This window comes from Spodoptera frugiperda, chromosome 6 (assembly GCF_023101765.2).
Source record: "Spodoptera frugiperda isolate SF20-4 chromosome 6, AGI-APGP_CSIRO_Sfru_2.0, whole genome shotgun sequence".
NCBI lineage: Eukaryota > Metazoa > Arthropoda > Insecta > Lepidoptera > Noctuidae > Spodoptera > Spodoptera frugiperda.
The window spans coordinates 12,414,471-12,433,979 of NC_064217.1; the positions used below are offsets into that span (position 1 = coordinate 12,414,471).

General features: G+C 35.1%; 1 protein-coding gene across 1 annotated transcript; it reads right to left on the minus strand.

The window, feature by feature from the left end:
• Positions 1-356: 356 nt before the first annotated feature.
• Positions 357-8,910, minus strand: LOC118267690 (lipase member H). Its single transcript, XM_050694048.1, has 6 exons — positions 8,824-8,910; positions 6,866-7,027; positions 3,414-3,788; positions 2,772-3,014; positions 1,452-1,574; positions 357-549 (listed from the first exon to the last, which is right to left on the minus strand). Exons 1-6 carry the CDS (start codon positions 8,831-8,833, stop codon positions 389-391), a joined length of 1,074 nt encoding a protein of 357 aa, XP_050550005.1. The 5' UTR covers positions 8,834-8,910; the 3' UTR covers positions 357-388.
• Positions 8,911-19,509: the final 10,599 nt, after the last annotated feature.

Below are 19,509 nucleotides of genomic sequence, written 5' to 3' on the forward strand. Positions count from 1 at the left end.
TAGTTAACTACAGCCCAGACAATATGATTATTATTACCTTTCAGATTGCGGTATGTACCTACTGGTTTGGCTCGCGTTCCCATGGGATAAAAAGTATCCTATCACCCAAGTCAGATCGTACCTTGCCTGTCAGTATACCAAATTTCATCAAAATCCGTTTTGTAGTTTCAGCGTTATGGACAGATAAACATCCAGACAAACATCTTTTACATTTATAATATTTGTGTAATTATAAAAAGTTTAATATCCGCTTTCTCAGACGAAAATATAAAATATATGAATTATTAGATAGGAGTCACATACTATACACATATTAGATGTGCAGCATTAAAAAAGTGCAAAATTAAAACAAATAATTTGTATTAAAAGCTTTATTCCAGAGTTCACACTATCCACTGCCTGCGGAACCCATACCAAAGGGCAAAGAGTCTTTCGTGGTGAGGAAGTATACCCCAGGGTTGCTGTTATCTGACTCCAAGCCCATGTAGGATATCTCGTTTTTGGAACACCGGCCTTCTCCAAACATTGTCCAATTTTCACATCTACGTGCTGTAAAATAAATTCAGTTTGAGATGGTAGTTATAGTAGAAAATCCTAACATATAACTAATAATAATAATAGAGTTATATGTCTAATAAATAATAAATAATAAACCTAATAAATAATAGAGTTATATGTCTATGAGTTTGCGCACGATTGTGCGCAAACTTCTCTTGCGTAGTTCTTGCATGATAGGAGACCTCGTTTTTACCCGACTGCGCCAGAAGGAGGGTTATGTTATTTTTTATTTAATCCTCGAACATCAACGTGCTTCGCCACAATTTATATTTTTGAATCAGAGTATAATTATGTATTATTTTGAGATTGCTTTGGACAGTTTTTCACTCGTTTTCAATCATATCGTTTTGGTGTTCTAACGGAATTAAAGGAACGCTCCGAGTCGACGGATTACTTAAAATAGTGTTTATAATGTCAAATAGTTATGAGTGGTTCCCAGCTAATCTAATTGCTAGTCATTAGTTCCCAAATGCTCTTATCTATCTGCCGCATACTCGCCAATGGCTGAGCTTAATGCTTATTATTATTAGTTGCAAAAGCAAATGATACGAAATTACGAAACCTTCCTATTTATAGTAATGATTTTTATAGACATGGAATACTCCACTCGGTATAGCGTGATATTTCTAGCCGGCCTGCCATAAATATGTTATTACACACAAAAAGAATTACTCAAATCGGACCAATAGTTCCGGAGCTTAGGGCGTTAAAATAAACAAACTCTTCAGCTTTATGCATTAGTATCTATGCAAATAAGCAAATAGCAAATAATCATATTATTATGTTATTATATAAAAAATTAAAATATTAATGAAAAAGGAGCTAAAACTAGTTGAAAAATATCAGTGCAAAACGTAAAAAAACTGCACCATTTAGAACTAAATTTCATTTACCTGGAAAGTGTTTAGGTGATGCAATAGATTCTGCAAACAATTCCCAAGCTCTGCTGTGGTCACATATAGAAATATAGCAACCAGGCTGGATGATACCTCCGTTTGGGTAAAAGTCTTTATGTCCTGAAAAATATAAATTCTGGTTAAAATTAATTACAATAAGACAGCTATATTCTGGAACATATAGTACTATCTTCTGTCAGCGACCTGTCACTCGAGTCTGTTCATACCCTGTTTGTATACCAAAATTCATCGAAATCCGGTTGACGGACAAACATGGAAACAAACGAACAAACTTTCACATTAATAATTTCATTTATAATTTTCGCTTACAGCTTTACAAGTAAATAGAGATTAAAGATTTCCAATAAACCATGGTATGGTACCACTCATCAAAATCAGTTAAAGTGAACTATTGGAATTTCAAAAAATATTAAGAAAATGAATCCAAACTATCTCTTGGATATTTTTGCAAAGTATAAAGAAAAGTAGCTTATACCATAAAAATTCCTAAGCTTTACCATAATAACTTTTCAGAGAGACGAGTGGCTATCAACGAAGTCCCATAAGGACCTACTTCACAAGTATGCACATCACTAATACTACTTTAAAACAAAAGAAGGCAGGGCATTAACAAACACTGCACATTAATACCCTGTTCAATGGAGTCTCTCCACTGCTGAGGCTTTAAAAATGATGTTTAGCCCGTAGCAATAAGGGTGATTATTAAAAATGTACGTACAGATATAATCATCAAATTCTTATGAGATAATGAAGATATCAATTGTCATTAATCTTAAATGATGAGCCGAGTGCTTTTCCACCAGAGAAATGCTATGCTCGTTGCTGTGGATGTGTTTGGCTTCCATCTTATTCCTTTTTAAACATAGTTTTCACCAGAGATGCGCTTTGTAGCTATGCTACGAAGATGTAATAGCGCTTAGTTATGTGATACTATGTGACCGTTTCCACTGATAATAAGATATACGATGAAGATGCGCAGCATAATTATGCGATATGTCGATAGTAGGGAAGCCATCCATAGCACACATCCATAATACGCATCTTTCCATATAAAAATCATAGCTGAGTCCGTTTCCACCGTTGTTCGTGGTAATCAACAACACCTTTTATATATGTTGGGGAGCAAACAAGCACATGGACCACCTGATAGAAGGCAATTGGTCCTCCCATAGACACCAGAAATATCACAAGCAATATAAGTGGGATTGGGCCTTCATTCACCTGAGTCATAAGCCAAACACAACGAGCGTTGTGCGTACCTATCTAAATTATACATTAAAAATGTTCATCGTTTACCTACAGGCGCTTTGAACCCCAATATGCCTGCATTGCTATGTATCACATCAACGTATTCCGCATCAGTCCTCGCAAGTCTTCCACTATCACTGATGTTACTGAAGCAAGGCCCAGCTGGGTCTAGTGCTGTGATTCGACCAATCCGCCTGCCAGTCACCTCAAACACCTTCTTGCCTGCTATTCCTGCGATATGAGATCCCAAGCTGTGTCCTATGATGTAGATCTTGGATGGGTCTTCACCATCTGTAACGTTATAATTAAAGGTATTTAATACTTAATTAAGAATCGTTTTTTCAATCAACAGATAACTTTTATTCATCATAGAATACATTTTAAGTCTGAAAGTTTAAGAATGGAAAAAGTCTTAATAATTAAATTAAAATTATACCACCAATAAATCTGACGCGAAAAATCAACCCAAAAAAGAAATTTGCTGACAAAGACGAGTTTACTACATTATTGAGTCCCATGCAATTGTTCTGAGCTTAAACTTTTTATACTTGTAAATTTAAATTTGGTGAGCAACAACGATGATTTATCAGCCGATAGAGCTCACTCATAAGCAATCTAATCAACTAAAGAGAGAGAGAGTCAAATATGTATCTAGATTTTTTTATAAACGTCTCATAATATTGTACTCACTTTTAATAACATCACCCAAAAAACTGCCAAGCATCTCTCCCATAAACCTCGCATTGGTAGACGAACTGAAGTACTCCAAATTGATGATCTTCCTTCCATCCAGAGCAAACACTTTGTACATAGACTTCTTCAGAAGTTCTGGTGCTATGGCATTGACCATCCAGCCGTTGGAACTCTCCATGAAGCCATGGATCAGTATGACTATGGTTTGAGCTCGAGCCATCAACCGATTCATTCTCCTCGTTGCGGTTAGATTGTACTTGATGTTTCCATTCTTAGTGACCAGGTCTATGTTGAGGACGTCATACCAATTCGTTTTGTTCTTCACCTGCATCTGCTCGTATGTTATGCCTAAAAAGCTTTTTAGCGTTTCACCTGAAACATGGAGTTATTTGCTATAATCATTTTATTGATGTTTTGTTATTCAATGTAGGCAGCTAATTGTGCAAAATAATTTTAATCTTGTAAAATGTATGCCAATAAATTATTATATGCCGTCGATTCCCGCACGGAAGAAGCTCTTTGTCTTATCCATATATTGTTGTTTCGGGTCTGAGTGTCATGTGTATGTGAACTTCTATGTTTGTAAACGCACCCACGACACAGGAGAAAATCCTAGTGTCGGGCAACGGTATCTTTATAAAAAAATAATATTTACGCATTAATTCATTCCTCAACGTTTCGATATTCTACCTTTCAAATACTGAAATTCCTTATAAGTCCCTAGGGGCCCAGAGTTTCAAACTTTACCATTTATTTTGTACAATTGTAACAAAGCACTAAAACCTTCTTCAACATTGTTATGTCTACTTTATAATAATAACTGGAAAACTAGTCCTAAGGGTGCCAGACCAGCCAATATTTACTTCAACAACCATCGGCACGTTTTAAAACAACTTTATTGTAAAGGTACTAGAGTTGCTTTTTGCTGATCAAGCGTCTATTGTCATACTTCTTGGTGTCTTGTCCACTCAAATCACTCTCACTACGTCTTAATAATCAAACTTTCAGATTCGATTATCGAAACGAAACGATTTGGGAATTAAAGAAAAATATTAACTACTTTTCTGGTTGGTCAAGTTCATGTTCAATCGAATTTAACTTCGACGGAAACCATCAAAACTTTCTTCAATACTCAATACTCAATACTCAATACTTTATTGCATGCCATAATGTGTACATAAAAACAGTTGGTATGTTAAACATAGAATCAATTATGGACCCTGTCGGGCACAGCAAAGTGGATTTTTACAATTTATTTAATTACACTTTATTAGGAGAGAGGATGAAGGCGCTTCTTTAAATTAATAGTAAATTAAAATTTATAAATATAATATATAGGTTTAGGCTAAAAGTTAATACATACAATACAATAGTGTACCTAATCATTTTAATAGTATTTTCACGATATAAAAACAAGTTACTAATTAAAGATTAAATATAAAATGAAAAATGAAAAATGTCATCTATTGTTTTATGTCAGAGATTTTTTGTTATTGAAATTTGTCGTTTAAGTACTCGTCAATAGTGTAATAGCTTTTAGTTATTAGCAATTGTTTCAATTTATTAGTAAATATATTATTTTTGGCAATATTTTTTATGTCTTCCGGAAGCTTGTTGTATATTTTAATGGACATAACATGTGTACCAGAAGAGTGCATTTTCAATCGTGAAGTGGGTATGTTTAGTCTGTTTTCATGTCTGAGTGTAATTTTATTTTGAATATCTCCTCTTTTGGAATAGAATTGGGGGTAGTTACGTACAAATTTACAAATTTCGAGTATGTAGAGGCAAGGCAGGGTTAATATTCTGAGGTCTATAAAATGGGGTTTACATGAGTCTGTTTCCTTGATATTCATTAATATTCTAATAATTTTTTTCTGCAGAGTGAATAGTGTAGGTGCGTCGGTACTATTTCCCCACAAAATAACTCCATATTTGAGCCACGCAAATGCGTATGCGTAATACGTTACTATAGCCGTTTTTAGGTCTGTTGCCTTCTTGATTTCACGGAGGGCGTAAGAAAACTTAGACAATTTTGTTCTTATTTTTTGAATGTGCGATTTCCAATCTACGTGTGAATCTATGTCAAGGCCTAAAAGGGTGAATTTATTTACTGCTTCTAATTTTGATCCATTGTAATCGAAATTTATTGTTATAGGTATTTTTTGTCGAGGGTGGAAGGTTATTATTTTTGTCTTATTGAAGTTAATTTCTAGGTTGTGTTCGTTCATCCAGTGTGTAGTAGTGTCTAGTATAGAAGTAAGTTTTTGATTTAAGTTTATATTGTTATCACATGATGTTAAAATAGAGATATCATCGGCGAATAATACGCATGACTCATTGATATAATTGGGGAGATTATTTATGTAAACAAGGAATAGCAGACACCCTATTACACTTCCTTGTGGTATGGAAGCTTTTACAGGTATGCTTTGGGATCGTATTAATTCTATTTCTTTTGATTTATGATTCTTCTAACTGTTTCCAAGGGTATTTTAAGTTAAGCAAATATAGGAACGTAGATATTTCTCTTGGAGGAGTTCAGAGAAATTTGTATTCGTATGACGTCATGAAACTATGCTTGAAACGATTATGAAACGTTTAAAATTATTTGCTGCCGGCCTGCCTGTCTCGTCGGTCGAAAGATCGCAAGTGTGACTGCCGGAGATCCCTTGGATCTCGGTTTCGATTCCCGGGTCAGGCAAAAGTATTACTGGGCTTGGAATTGTCCCCAGCAATACGCTCACCCCTATTACAAGGAACTTATAGCACAAAATGGTGAGATGTGGGTGTACATGGTATAGTGCCGTAATGTGCACCTCTGCGTACCCCTTCGGGGATAAAAGGCGTGACGTTGCATTAAAATTATTTAAATCCCAAATTTGAAAATCTCCTTATTATATTTACTTGTAAAAGTATGTAGGTGAAACTAAGTTCAAGAGGCAAGCTAGTCTAAAATGAAATGGTCGGGTCCATGTACGTTAATGTATGTAATTATGATAAAAACTAGTTTTATCATGAACGCATCAAACATTTTTATACTACCATTTATTTAACATGTAACATAGCGTATCTGATTCATGATAACTTTAAATAAATATGGTCAATTTAATTGTAATTTCCTAGAATCCATGCAATGGCAATTGGATGGATGAATGTCTGAGCAACTAGCTACCGTACAATGTGTAGTGGGTTTTTGTGTGATCCACAAATTGTTATTTTGGATGTGTCATGTGTGTGTGAAATTGCACCCACGACACAGGAGAAAATCTTAATAAGGGGGCACAATTTAAAAATAAAAATCTTATAAAGAGAATGTATGAACCCATAACTTGGGCTAAAATCGCACGCGTCACTTTTTTAAATAAACTCAGATTGTAAGGCCTGACACAACGAATACAAATAATAACAACGAATAAAAATTTTTTTCATACATTAAAAATACTCACATCGATCAGATCCTGCACTGACAAGAGGATGAATCATCGACAGCGTGGAATCGAACAAGTTACTCAAAGTGAATTTAGCTGACGCAATGTGTGGTACGCTGGTAGCATACAGACCCACGAACAGGAGACACTTGGTGATGTAAATCAGCTCAAAATGTTGCGCTGGAAAGATAAAACAGTTTCATATTATTTTCTACGTCCGTAGTTTTTTTAAAGGGAGGAAAACCATCCAATTACTTCTCCTACCTTGGGCGAGGCGAGAAGGAGTGTCAGACTCTTACTGACAAAACCACCCCGTTCCTACTCCTGTTTTTCTAGCCGGAGCCCCAGTAACCCGGTAGGTAGTCCGTACCTCGTCCATAGTTTATAATCGATTTTAATCCACAGAGTTTGGATATAGATAGGATATTAATTACAAGGCTTTCGAGTGGGGACCGCGTATTGCCAAGCAAAGCGTAGGTCATCCACCCATAAGGTGGATAAACGACCTGATTAAGGTCGCAGGGAGCCGCTGGATGCAGGTCGCTTCCAACCGGCCTATCTGGAACTCATTGGAGGAGGCTCAATGTTCAGCTGTAGACGTGTTATAACTGATATGATGATGATGAACTGTTTATACATATTTAACATATTTTCTTCATCTTAGTGATGTGAAACATAGCGGGATTCCCGGTGCTCCGGTTCAAAAAGCGGGAATAGGAACGGGGTGGTTTTTAGTCAGTACGAGTCTGTACTCTCTCTCGCCTCACTCAAGGCGGGATAAGTAATTTGATAATAGTCCCCGCTTAAAAAAAGCAATGTGAAACACGTTGCAAAGCCGCCAATTACCCGGTCAGCGCAACAAATGTGTCGTCCAAAAAAATTATGTAATATGAGTTACTACTTGAACATAATCTGGTATAATTTGGAGACAGCATTTTTCTTTTTCTTATCCAACCTTTAAAGTTCAATATCGCTACTATTCTATTAAGTTCCAATTGAACAAAAATAAAAAACATTCTGGACCATTTTGATGAAAATTATTATTCAAATGTTATGACAATATCTAACGTCATTAATATTTGACACTCCGATGGTAGCGCCGTCTGTCGTATTCAATAAAACATTCCAAAATCAACAACTACTAATTAATTAAAAATGAATTAAAAAAACATTGTCCAGCGGACAAAATTGTGAATCTAAACCATTCTCAGATCCCCTTGAACACACACAAAAAAATTCATCAAAATCGGTCCAGTCGTTTAAGAGAAGTTCAGTGACATACACACGTACAGAAGAATTATATATATAAAGATAGACAAATACCTAATTACAATAACATTGTTAAACTTTTGAAAGCAATTAACTGAAAGGGGTTAGTTTTTATTCCAAACATAACATTTAAAGTACACTAGTAGGTGTTATTAATACAATACAATTAACATTTAAACGAAGATTGTCATGATTCTTATAGTTTATTTCTAAAAATTCATGCATATTTCTTTTAGTCTTAAGTTATCACTTATTATCAAAATTGTTGGTTAACCTGTAATTGGCGACTGTATAAGCCCAAAAGTGATTTATATGTATTTACTGTACTTAATACTCTTTATTATTTATATTAGAGAGGCGTGGAAGGCGGCTAGGGAGACCTTTGCCCTGCAGTGGGACGATCGTGGCTAAAATGTACATCTAAATCTAATACTCTTTATACAAAAACTGTTGGTATACCTTAAATAGATAATAAATACAATTGAAATTCAACAGCAAACAATCCAGCTTACCAATCATCGCTTACAAATACCACTGAAGGTTAAACACAAGCCTAAATCAAATTCAAAATATGAAACACAAACTAAAACCCGACACACAACACAAACCAATATTTCCAAAGAAAAGAAAGTGTTAGAAATAAACAAAAATATAGACGATGAAGAATAAAATGGTGTTGATAGTATTTTGTATGAAATTTCACTCACAACTAATCATTTCACTGGACAGTTATGGCCGGCTATTGTATAAAATGTAATATTACCATGCAGGTACTGATTGATACGAATGTCGACTACAAACTGTGTGTGCTACAGCATATATTTTACGAGCAATTTTACCATAATTTGTGCTTTACGACGGTAATGAAATGGCAAATTGAGATTACTCTCTGATTTGCCATTTCATTTCTGCGTACGATGTTACATTACGTACGTGAATGTTATCTAATAAGGTGAGAATCCTCAAATTATCACTCTCATTATCATTGCTAATTGAAAACATGCAGTTTTCATGGCGTAATGATGCGTCCCACCATTTTTATTTACTTACTCTGTTTGTGCAGCGTGGGTTGTGTTAACAACCAGTAAATTCAAATTCAAACAATAACAATAAATTAACTAGATTCAGCAATCATTTTGTCGATAGTCGTATCTGCCAATAGCCTCATAACTAAAACCCTCGACTCTGTGCCTCGACCAACACCTGAGTAGGCTAACGTTAGATATTTGGGTCAAGGGCCTGATGCAGAAAGCAGTACTTAACTTCTGGACACGGCGTGCATTTCTCTCTCTTGAGCCCTGACCGCCGGTATCTTGGATTAATCCCGTTACTGCTTTTTATATATATATTTTAAATTAAATATTTAAAAATGTAATCAACAAGTAAGGTAAATAAATATATTAAATAATTAACTACATGAAATAAAACATTGTCATCTATGCAGACAGGTATGGTGAAAATTAAATAGAATCACTAGAACAATATGCTTTAAATTCTTGTCAATCAGGGTCTTAAAACAAAAATGTACAAAAGCCTAAGATAAAACATAAAAAAAGAACCTCAATTTGATTTAGATGACGCAAGCCACGTCCACGTGGTTGATGAAAAGAAAAAAAAATGCAAAACTCAAAAGGTAGGTCAATCGTCGATCATATTGCTTTCAGTCTAGTCCGTTCATTTTCACAGATGAGAAGTTCAATCGAATCTTGATAAAAAGTAAATGAAGCGCTTCAAAGACAAAGAGACTATAAAGATCATTTGTAAGTATTCTTGGAAAGGCAACTCGGTGAAATTAATCTGCCATCTGTAGTTTGTAAGGACTTCTTTCATGTGTTATTGTGGACGTAATATTTTTGGTTGGATTAAGGGAATAGAGATGATAACGAAGTATGAAAATTAAAAATCTATTCAGTCCGTCAGTTATGAAAATATATATGACACGTATTTTTTTACTTAGATAAAACGAATCAAAATGAAGAGCGGGAGCAAATACGTCATTTCTACGTATAAAACGTACCTAGAAGTGATGTCACGCGATATTTCAAATCATTATTTTTTCGAAAGTATTTGTTTTAGTAAGAAAATAAATGTATGTACATTCCTTAGAACGGTGATTTTTAGTTAGTAAGAGTCATTCCCTCGCGATGATTCCCCCCCCCCCCCTTAATCAGGTCGTCTGTCCACTTTGTAATTGGACCTTGCCGGTACATGGTCATCACTCGAGAACCTTTCTGTCCCAGCACCCCATCAGTTCTTCTATATGCCCTGCCCACTGCCACTTCAGCTTGCTTATCCGCTAGGCTATTTTATTAGGCTAGGCTTTTTTATTTTTCGAATTTAATTTCGTCTAAAATATACCAAGTTCTAGTTTTCAGTGGTAGTTCTAAATCGTCATCGATGTGATGTTTATCTAAACTGAAACGCGCCATTTTGTTCCGCTACCGTGTGATCCTATCTCATGATTGTTACGAAACGTTTCCATATACACGCGTGTTGTAATAACACTATGTATTAGCATAACTATGTTTTATTCGCAGTTCCACCTCTTTTTTAAGTGTGAAGTAATTTATAAGTACTTCTGCCAACGGCTTTGTCCGCGTTCCCGTAGGATAAAAAGTATCCTATTACCGAAGACAGCTTGTACCCTTTCTGTATTCCAAATTTCATCACAATCCGTTCAGTAGTTTCAGCGCTTTTGGGTGATTGACGGACAAACATCCCCAAACTTTCACATTTATAATATTAAAGAAATAAAAGTGTGATAGTGTGATTCCAGTATGCGAACTTTCATCATAGGGTTGGAAAGTTTAAAGAACTCTTATTGAGAATTTGAGAAGTTAAGAATTAATTAAAGAATTATTTAAAAAAAAAAAACGAAAAATGCATTTCTTATTAAAAAACGCTTTTTTGTTCGACTTGGCGGGGGCACTGCCGTGCCCCCATATATTAAGTTATTACAATTACGCAGCTTGTAGGGCACAGCAAATTTTGAAATTTGTGATCATTTCTAATACAGAGGACATTATGTGATGTTTCATATTTTTTATGATTTAGGTACATAAAACGTATTGACCTAAATAAATCGACCTCAATTATCACCCCATTCAGTTTTTGGTGACAAGGCCTTAAATTCATATTTTCTATTTAAACTACAAAAGTTTTTAGTTTGTAAAGTTATCTACACACAGGGAGGGAAACAATCAACTGTTAGTTTTATTTATTTGAAATAATATTTAACCAAATTGAACATAATTTTCAAAACTTTGGCGCACACTTGGTTTTTCTCCTGTGTCGTGGGTGCGTTTATAAACATACAAGTTTACATGTACACATGACTCTCAGACCTGAAACAACAATTTAAGGATCACACAAAGATTTGCTCCATGCGCGGCAGCTGGCTGCCCAGCCACCCTACCAGTATAACTGTGCAGGAATTTTAACGGTACCTTTTTAGTGAAAAACATTATATTTATAAGATAAAATGCATTTTTACTGATCATAAATAAACTAATTACAATTTAGGTAAAAGAAAGAAGAAAAAAAATGAATAGATTTAATTTCAGAGAAAACAAAAGGTGGAGAGGGTGGATTCGTGAGAACATTTTCACTAATTAAAATTATCTAGAAGCTATGAAAAAATAAGAAAATAATGTGCTTTGTTTGTTACTCACGGTGTTATCTTTGGATCGAACAATACAAGGGCGGGCTGGAAGCAGTTCAATCAACTTGCCCTTTGTTTGGAAGTCACCTTGAAGCCATGTTTCAACAACAATACTCTCCTGCTCTTGTCGATATGGGGATGGTGACTTTGTTTCTATTCTTTGGTAAGATTCAGGCCTACTCTAATTCAACGAACGAACGAAAAAACTTCGCAGTTTGCATACTACAATTATATTTATTGCGAACTTTCGTGAACAAAAAAATCTATTTAATAACATTTCATTCGTTCACGAATGAAATGAAGATAAATAAATAGATTTTGATATAAAATTAAAAATAAAACGTTATTTCAAGTAATTCTATTAGTAAATCAATAAAACTTACGGCCGAAGATTAAACGAAACTTCGGATTCGAGAATCGGAGTAGGCCCCCAGGTGTTAAGAGTGATATACACGATGTTTGAGTATTAATCGCGATGCTTGCTCAATCAATGCAATTTCAAACTCATAATTAGAAGTTTTAAACACTTGTTTCCTCATGATGTTTTCGCTCACCGTTTGTCAGTGGTGTCTTATTAATCTTAATTTCTCAAAACTACGTGCATATAACTGGGAAAAAGTCACATTGCTACTTGCCGTTGGTAGGCTTCAAGCCCGCGCTCACATACATGAGAAGCGGTCTTATACCTTCGGACCACCATGGCAAATTTTTATGGAGTAAGGGGGTAAACGAGCAGACGGATCACCTGGTAGGTAATCGCCGCCGCCCATGGACATTTGAAACAACCGAGGCGTTACTAGTGCATTGCCGGCCTTTTGGGGGTTAAGAATTTAAGGGTTGTTGGGGACTCGGTGACTGGGAAGGTTGGGAAGGGGGTTGTTTCACGCCGATTTTCTGTGAGGCCGTAGTATCACTCCGTCGAGCAACCCATTCGTGCCGAAGCATGGCTCTCCCATACATAAAAAAATTAACCCACCTCCTTATTTCATCCCTACAATCATATTTTACATCGACATCTTATCCTTATTTGAAATACAAACCGAACTACATATATTTCCTTAACTGACATTAATTTCCGAGCATTTACCAACGATGGGGCTTGACAGGCGGCACGCCACTCAGTGTATACCCGCCCTGAGGTCACGGTTGGTCTACTCAAGTAACACACATCACGAAATGAGCCACAAATAATAATCATCTTGACGTAAAAGGTCACTTAATAGTATTATTAATATTTTTTCTATAACGTAGCGGATGCTAGTAAAATATAGTATTGTTGAGTTTTTGGTAAACATATTGCTATTGTACGTAATTTTGTTGTGTGGTTATGTTTCTTTTTTTGGATAAAATATTGTGGCTAGAATAATGAGTTTGTCCTTAATAAGATTAAAGTAATGTTCATCATTACTAAGTACGCTTACGTTCCTGATTTGTTTGGTGTTAATTGAATAAGTAGTAGTAAGTCCTTGTTTCTAGCTAGCAGTCAGAAACGAGTTGAAGACGTAACATCAATTGATCATCGAGTTCAGTATACATCATCACCATGAAGCCAATACAAAGAAGAGATGTCTTAATTGAATTTCCCTTTAACATAATGCGTGGCATTTTATAGAGAGCGCGCGGCGTTACAAACCACGCCCCCTCTATTTTGCATCTTGCGGTCCTATGCTACAAAAACTTTGCCAATTGTCCACATTTTAATGTATGTAATGTAATGTTTCTGAGCACTTATAACCTATCTACACCTTTTTACTTATAATATCATTGGACAGGGCCGTTTTTTTGTGTCACAGTGCACAATCACATTCTGGCATTTCCTTTGTAGTACTTGCTTCAAGATAATCATTAGTAGAACCCTAATACTGCTACTATGATTGCACGATTGGTGCGGTGGCTGGGCGACCGGCTGCCGTGCAATGTGTAGCGGGTTCGATTCTCGCACGGAGCAATTCTTTGTGTGATCCACAAGTTGTTGTCAGGATCTGGGTGTCATGTGTATGTGAACTTGTATGTTTGTAAACGCACCCACGACACAGCAGAAAATTCAAATGTGGTGAAACGTTTTTTTAAGAAAAAAAAAGATTAAAGTTTGATTAAACTACACAACTATTTATAACCTTTTATGAAATATGGAGCTATGATTATTATGGCTTAACATTTATAGAAATTGGTGAATTATGTATCAAGTTACCCTTTACACGGAAGGCGGTCATCACTGTCAGAAATATTTCAAAGAATACATTCTGTAGAATTGTTATGGCATTAATTTATTTACTTAGGTATATCGTGATGTTATGGCCTTTGTTAATATTTGTTATTAAAATACATTAATATAAATAGTATGATTACAGTAGAGAATAGATCATTCACCACTTTTGTTCTCCTTGTGGGTGTCGTAAGAACCGATTGAGTGACAAGTTAGTTACTTCTTACACTTACATAAACCCTAAAACCTGCCGATATTGTGAAACTTAAAATGTGGGAGAGCCATGCTTCGGGCCGAATGGGCCGGCTCTACCGGAGTGATACCACGGCCTCACAGAAATTGACGTGAAACAACGCTTGCGTTGTGTTTCATCGTGTCGGCGCCTATTGCTTACCATCAGGTGATCTGTCTGCTTGATTACTAGCTTATCTAATAAAAAAAACTCATTACATTGTGATACAATGAATTCGTTAGTTATATCCTTCTTTCAGAACAAATTATTACCTACTTAAGCACAATGTACCGCACTCAAAAATAATTTATTATACAATAAAATTGCATGTGCATGTCACCTTGTACCTATGTTTTTAAACGACATACGATACAGGAGAAAATCCTTGTGTGGGGCAACATTTTTTAAAAGAAAATATAAAAAATATACTAATAATAATTATTGTTAAATAAAATATCTTGACTTGGCTCACGAGGTTGTCGACATGTGGAATGTGGATTCGGTTATCATTGTGCCGATAGTCGTGTCGGCCAACGGATTAATACCCAACAGCCTCGACAACCACCTTAGGAGGCTGGGGTTGGGCGGATGGATCAAGGGCCTGATGCAGAAGGCAGTACTCCTCGAAACGGCACGTATTGTGAGGAGGTTTCTGTCTTTGGAGCCACCGGTAGCTTGGACCATGCTCCTGCTACTGGTCGGCTCCTATTTTTATATTTTTAAATGTTATTTTGTTTTTTTAATTTTTATAAGTAATGTTTAAAAATATAATTTTAAAGTATGTTATATAAATATATGGAACTTATTATTGTTATGAATTTCCACTTTGTTTTTGATTTTTTCCAGATAATTTAAGTATCAGAAATAACTTATTTGACGTAAAAATATGACGATTATAAATCGTTTTTGTCTTAATACAAAAATATATAGAAAAGAACCGTTTTGACTAGACTAGACTACAATTTGCTTTCACTAATACACCATAACACTATAATTTACAGCACAAAATCTTGACGTTAACAAATCCTATTACTCCATAGAAAACGTACTTATGGTAATATCCTGTACTCCAAGGTACACTAATGAGGAGCGATGTCTCATTGTCTATCATTACTGATTAAAGATAACATCATTAAGTAGGTATCTTGTGTTAGATCTCCGTGTATTGTGTATGTAGATAATGGTAGGCGATACGTCAAAATAAATAATACTATTCTAGTTTGTTCCACTATTCCAGTAATTTTATCTATACTAATCACTACATACTATAAAACAAAGTCGCTTTTTCTGTTCCTATGTCCCTTTGTACGCTTAGGTAAATCTTTAAAACTACGCAACGGATTTTAATTCTTTAATAGATAAAGTGCTTCAAGAGGAAGGTTTATTTGTATAATACATGCATAATATATCTCCATTACAGCCATGTGAAGCTGGGGCGGGTCGCTAGTACATATGTACTTATAAAAAGCTAAAGAGTTTGTTTATTTGAACGCGTTAATCTCCGGAACTACTGGTCCGATTAAAATAATTCTTATTGTGTTGGATAGTGCATTTACCGAGGAAGGTCATAGAACATAAGCTTGAATATAATACGCAAAGATAATAGGAGCCGAGTAAAGTGGGCAAAACCGCGCCATAATCGCAAGTAATATTATAATTGCAAAAAGTATTTGGGTTTTTTACTGTTTTAAGCAAAAACTACGAAAGGATCTGGAGTAAATTATCACAGAGACAGATTATAATCTGCACACATACCTATGATAACTTTACCCTGGTTCCGGTGGTAGAAAAGGGGACATTTTGATTTTCATCCATTTTCCAAATTATATTACAAAGTACTTAGGTATTTAAGATTGATTTTTGCTTACTAACACTTGGACTAGCTCCTTTAGAAACCGCTCCTTTACCATTTTTGTGGCCATTGGAATAACAGCCTAAAGGTACAATACACAGTATGGATTCACGAACCACAATAAATGGATTTACTTATCTTGACGTCTCCAGACCGTTGTCATCTAAAAGAACGTGCGAACAGCTTTACAAAATAATGGCAGAATACCTTCTACGAAAGTGTTCCCTTAGTACGAGTTTGCTTTACGATGAACGAAAACGAAACGAGAGCGGTGTGGCGCTCTGATTGGCTGGTGCGAAAAAGCCAACCAATCAGTTATCAGAGTGTCGAACGCGCTCTCGTTTCGATTGCTTTAAACTTATACTAATGTCACTTGTCGTTCTTACGCAATAAACGTGCCTAGAGTGTAACATGACATTTTCAATTTCTTCTTGATTATGGCACGTAACATTTTCATTATAAAAGGGTGCTTTTCTATTTGCTATGTAGCTATGCTGTGAAGATGTAATAGCTAAGCTGTGAAACACCTACGTTATAAACCTAAGTACCTATTTAAGTACGTGCCATACATGCCAAAAAGTGCCTACAAAGTTACATTTAGTGTCTCATGTCAGTATTTTTTAACCGACTTCAAAAAAAGAAGGAGGTTCTCAATTCGACCGTATTTTTTTTTTTATGTATGTTAATCGATATCTCCGTCAGTTATAGACCGATTTGAGAAATTCTTTTTGTGTTTGAAAGAGTACGATGTCCGTGTGGTCCCATAAAATTTTTTTAAAGTCTGACCATAAATGTGGAAGATAATCCAGGGAACTCCTCAAAAATGAACAGAATGTGCTCTGCGTTTGAGTTTAAGTGATGTATATTAGCTTATCTTTCTGAGTAACCATAAAATTCAGGACAGATAGTAGCATATCTGGTATAGAATGATGGGTAGCTTGATGTGCTGTCTGATTTACATGTGTATGTAGGTACCTAATCTGTTTGTGTTTGACAAATGCATATCTCTGGCAGTTGTAGTCCGATTTGAGAAATTCTTTTTGTATTTGAAAGAGTACGATAGCAGTGTGGTTCCATATAATTGTTTTTAAAGTCTGACCATAAATGTGGAAGATAATCCAGGGAACTCCTTAAAAATGAGCAGAATGAGCTCCGCGTTTACGTTGAAGTGATGCATACTAGCTTATCTTTCTCAGTAGCCATAAAATTCAGGACAGATAGTAGCATATCTGTTATAGAATGATGGGTAGCTTGATGTGCTGTCTGAGTTACATGCCTGTTTACCTATGTGGGTATCTAATCTGTTTGTGTGTTTGACAACTGACTATGTATGTAGCTTATGAACAGGTTACTGTTAGCTGTCGGCTCGGCAGATCATAAGTAAGGGTATCAGGTTAATATACATTTGAAAATAATGTAATTATGCGTCAATATGGATAGATATTAATATTATTCATTTACACGGCACTGTCTCATATGAGCAGCGCGTTTAATAGGTCGACCCATACTCAAATAAGTTATTCACTAAAAATCAAGAAATAAAAAACAATTTTAACAAAAAAAAAACCGACTTCAAAAAATAAATATTCCAAAACAAATCAATATGCACTAAAAAGTAAAAGAAATAATTGCGTATTTTTCAACAACTAAATAGATCAACTAACTTTACTAACTCATCACCCACATTATAATGTAGTTAAGTAGGTACAATTATTGTTATTTTTGGAGTCGGTGTCAGCCTAGGAAACGCCAACAACTAGCACGGCACGGGCACGGCACGAGCGGAGTGTTGGTTAAGTACCTACTTACAACTGGTGTAAAACTGCAATGTTTTGTTGTGATAATAGGTAAATAACAAACCTATCTTAGTTGGCTGACACCGACTCCAGAAATAACAATAATTGTACCTACTTAACTACATTATAATGTGTGTGATGAGTTAGTAAAGTTAGTTGATCTATTTAGTTGTTGAAAAATACGCAATTATTTCTTTTACTGCATATTGATTTGTTTTGGAATATTTATTTTTTGAAGTCGGTTTTTTTTTGTTAAAATTGTTTTTTTTAAAGTGTGTGAAAGCCATACTTCGGCACGAATGGACTGGCTCGAGAAAACCGACGTGAAACAACGCTTGCGTTGTGTTTCGTGTATGTTCGGGTCTGCATGGGCGGCGGCGATTGCTTACCATCAGGTGATCTGTCTGTTTGTTTATCGGCTAATACCATAAAAAAAAACGATATCTTTACTTCTTTTTAGTTTTTTTACGTTGTGTGTCAAAAGTGTTCCTTATGGCAAATTGTTTAACCGCCGGTCGAAGACGACATAAATTACACGATGGATCGAAGGAACTAACTAACGGATTAAATAAATGTTTCTTCATAGCCTAGAACCATTCCTAGCAAAGATACTTAACATTGAAAAACTAATAACCAGTCGGCCTTGTATTGCAAAAGTAACAATGAGAATTAAGTTTAAAGTTTACCCATCATTAGTTTGCTAGAACAAGAACTCTTCTTATGATTTCGAGGTCCTTTACATAGACACAAGCAGTTCAAGATACCCCAATCTGTGTCATGTCTCCAATAGATTATCAACCATAACGTCTTTGGAACAAAGTTGAAATTCTTTTGAGGGATGTTATAGCTTGATGTGCTTCTCGTTTGTACCTAAGTCATGAAGGTACAAATCAATATTTTGGATATTCTATTCAGTAACCAGAATCCGATTAATGAAGGAACAATACAATTTCTACTAATTTCAATTTCAATGGGTGTTTGTATTGATTTCATGTTTATTTAATGTAAAGGATTGGTTCATATACGGCGGCTAGGCATTGAAGTAATCATTGGGTCGTGTATGTAAAATACGGGTCGTTTACGCAAATATGTACTTTATAATTATACACATAGAAGCTTAATTATTTTTCAAGGGCAAATATAGGAAAAGAGCTACTACTAAGCAAGGTGTCTCGGGTTCAGTTCAAAATATAACGAATTTTCGCTTCTTCAAAAAAATATCAGTACGGTGTTCGCAATTGTGTCTGATATACATATAGCTATAGGCCAACTATTATGCATATAATATTCATATAAACCTTCCTCTTGAATCACTCTATCTATTAAAAAAATCGAATCAAAATCCGTTGCATAGTTATAAAGATTTAAGCATAGAAAGGAACATAAGGACAGAAAAAACGACTTTGTTTTATACTATATAGTGATTATCTTAGTACGACGCTGTACCATTTCAACCTCATACATTAAATATCTTCAAACATTTTAATATAATACTTTCATAACACCTATCTCCTTTAAAGATAATAACCAAACATTTTCAGTACCTATTATAATTAAAGAACAGCGGTTTCAAATAAATTGTACCAATTATTTTCATCAATTATAAGTAATAACGTTAATTAAGATATTTATTTACACCAATTTTC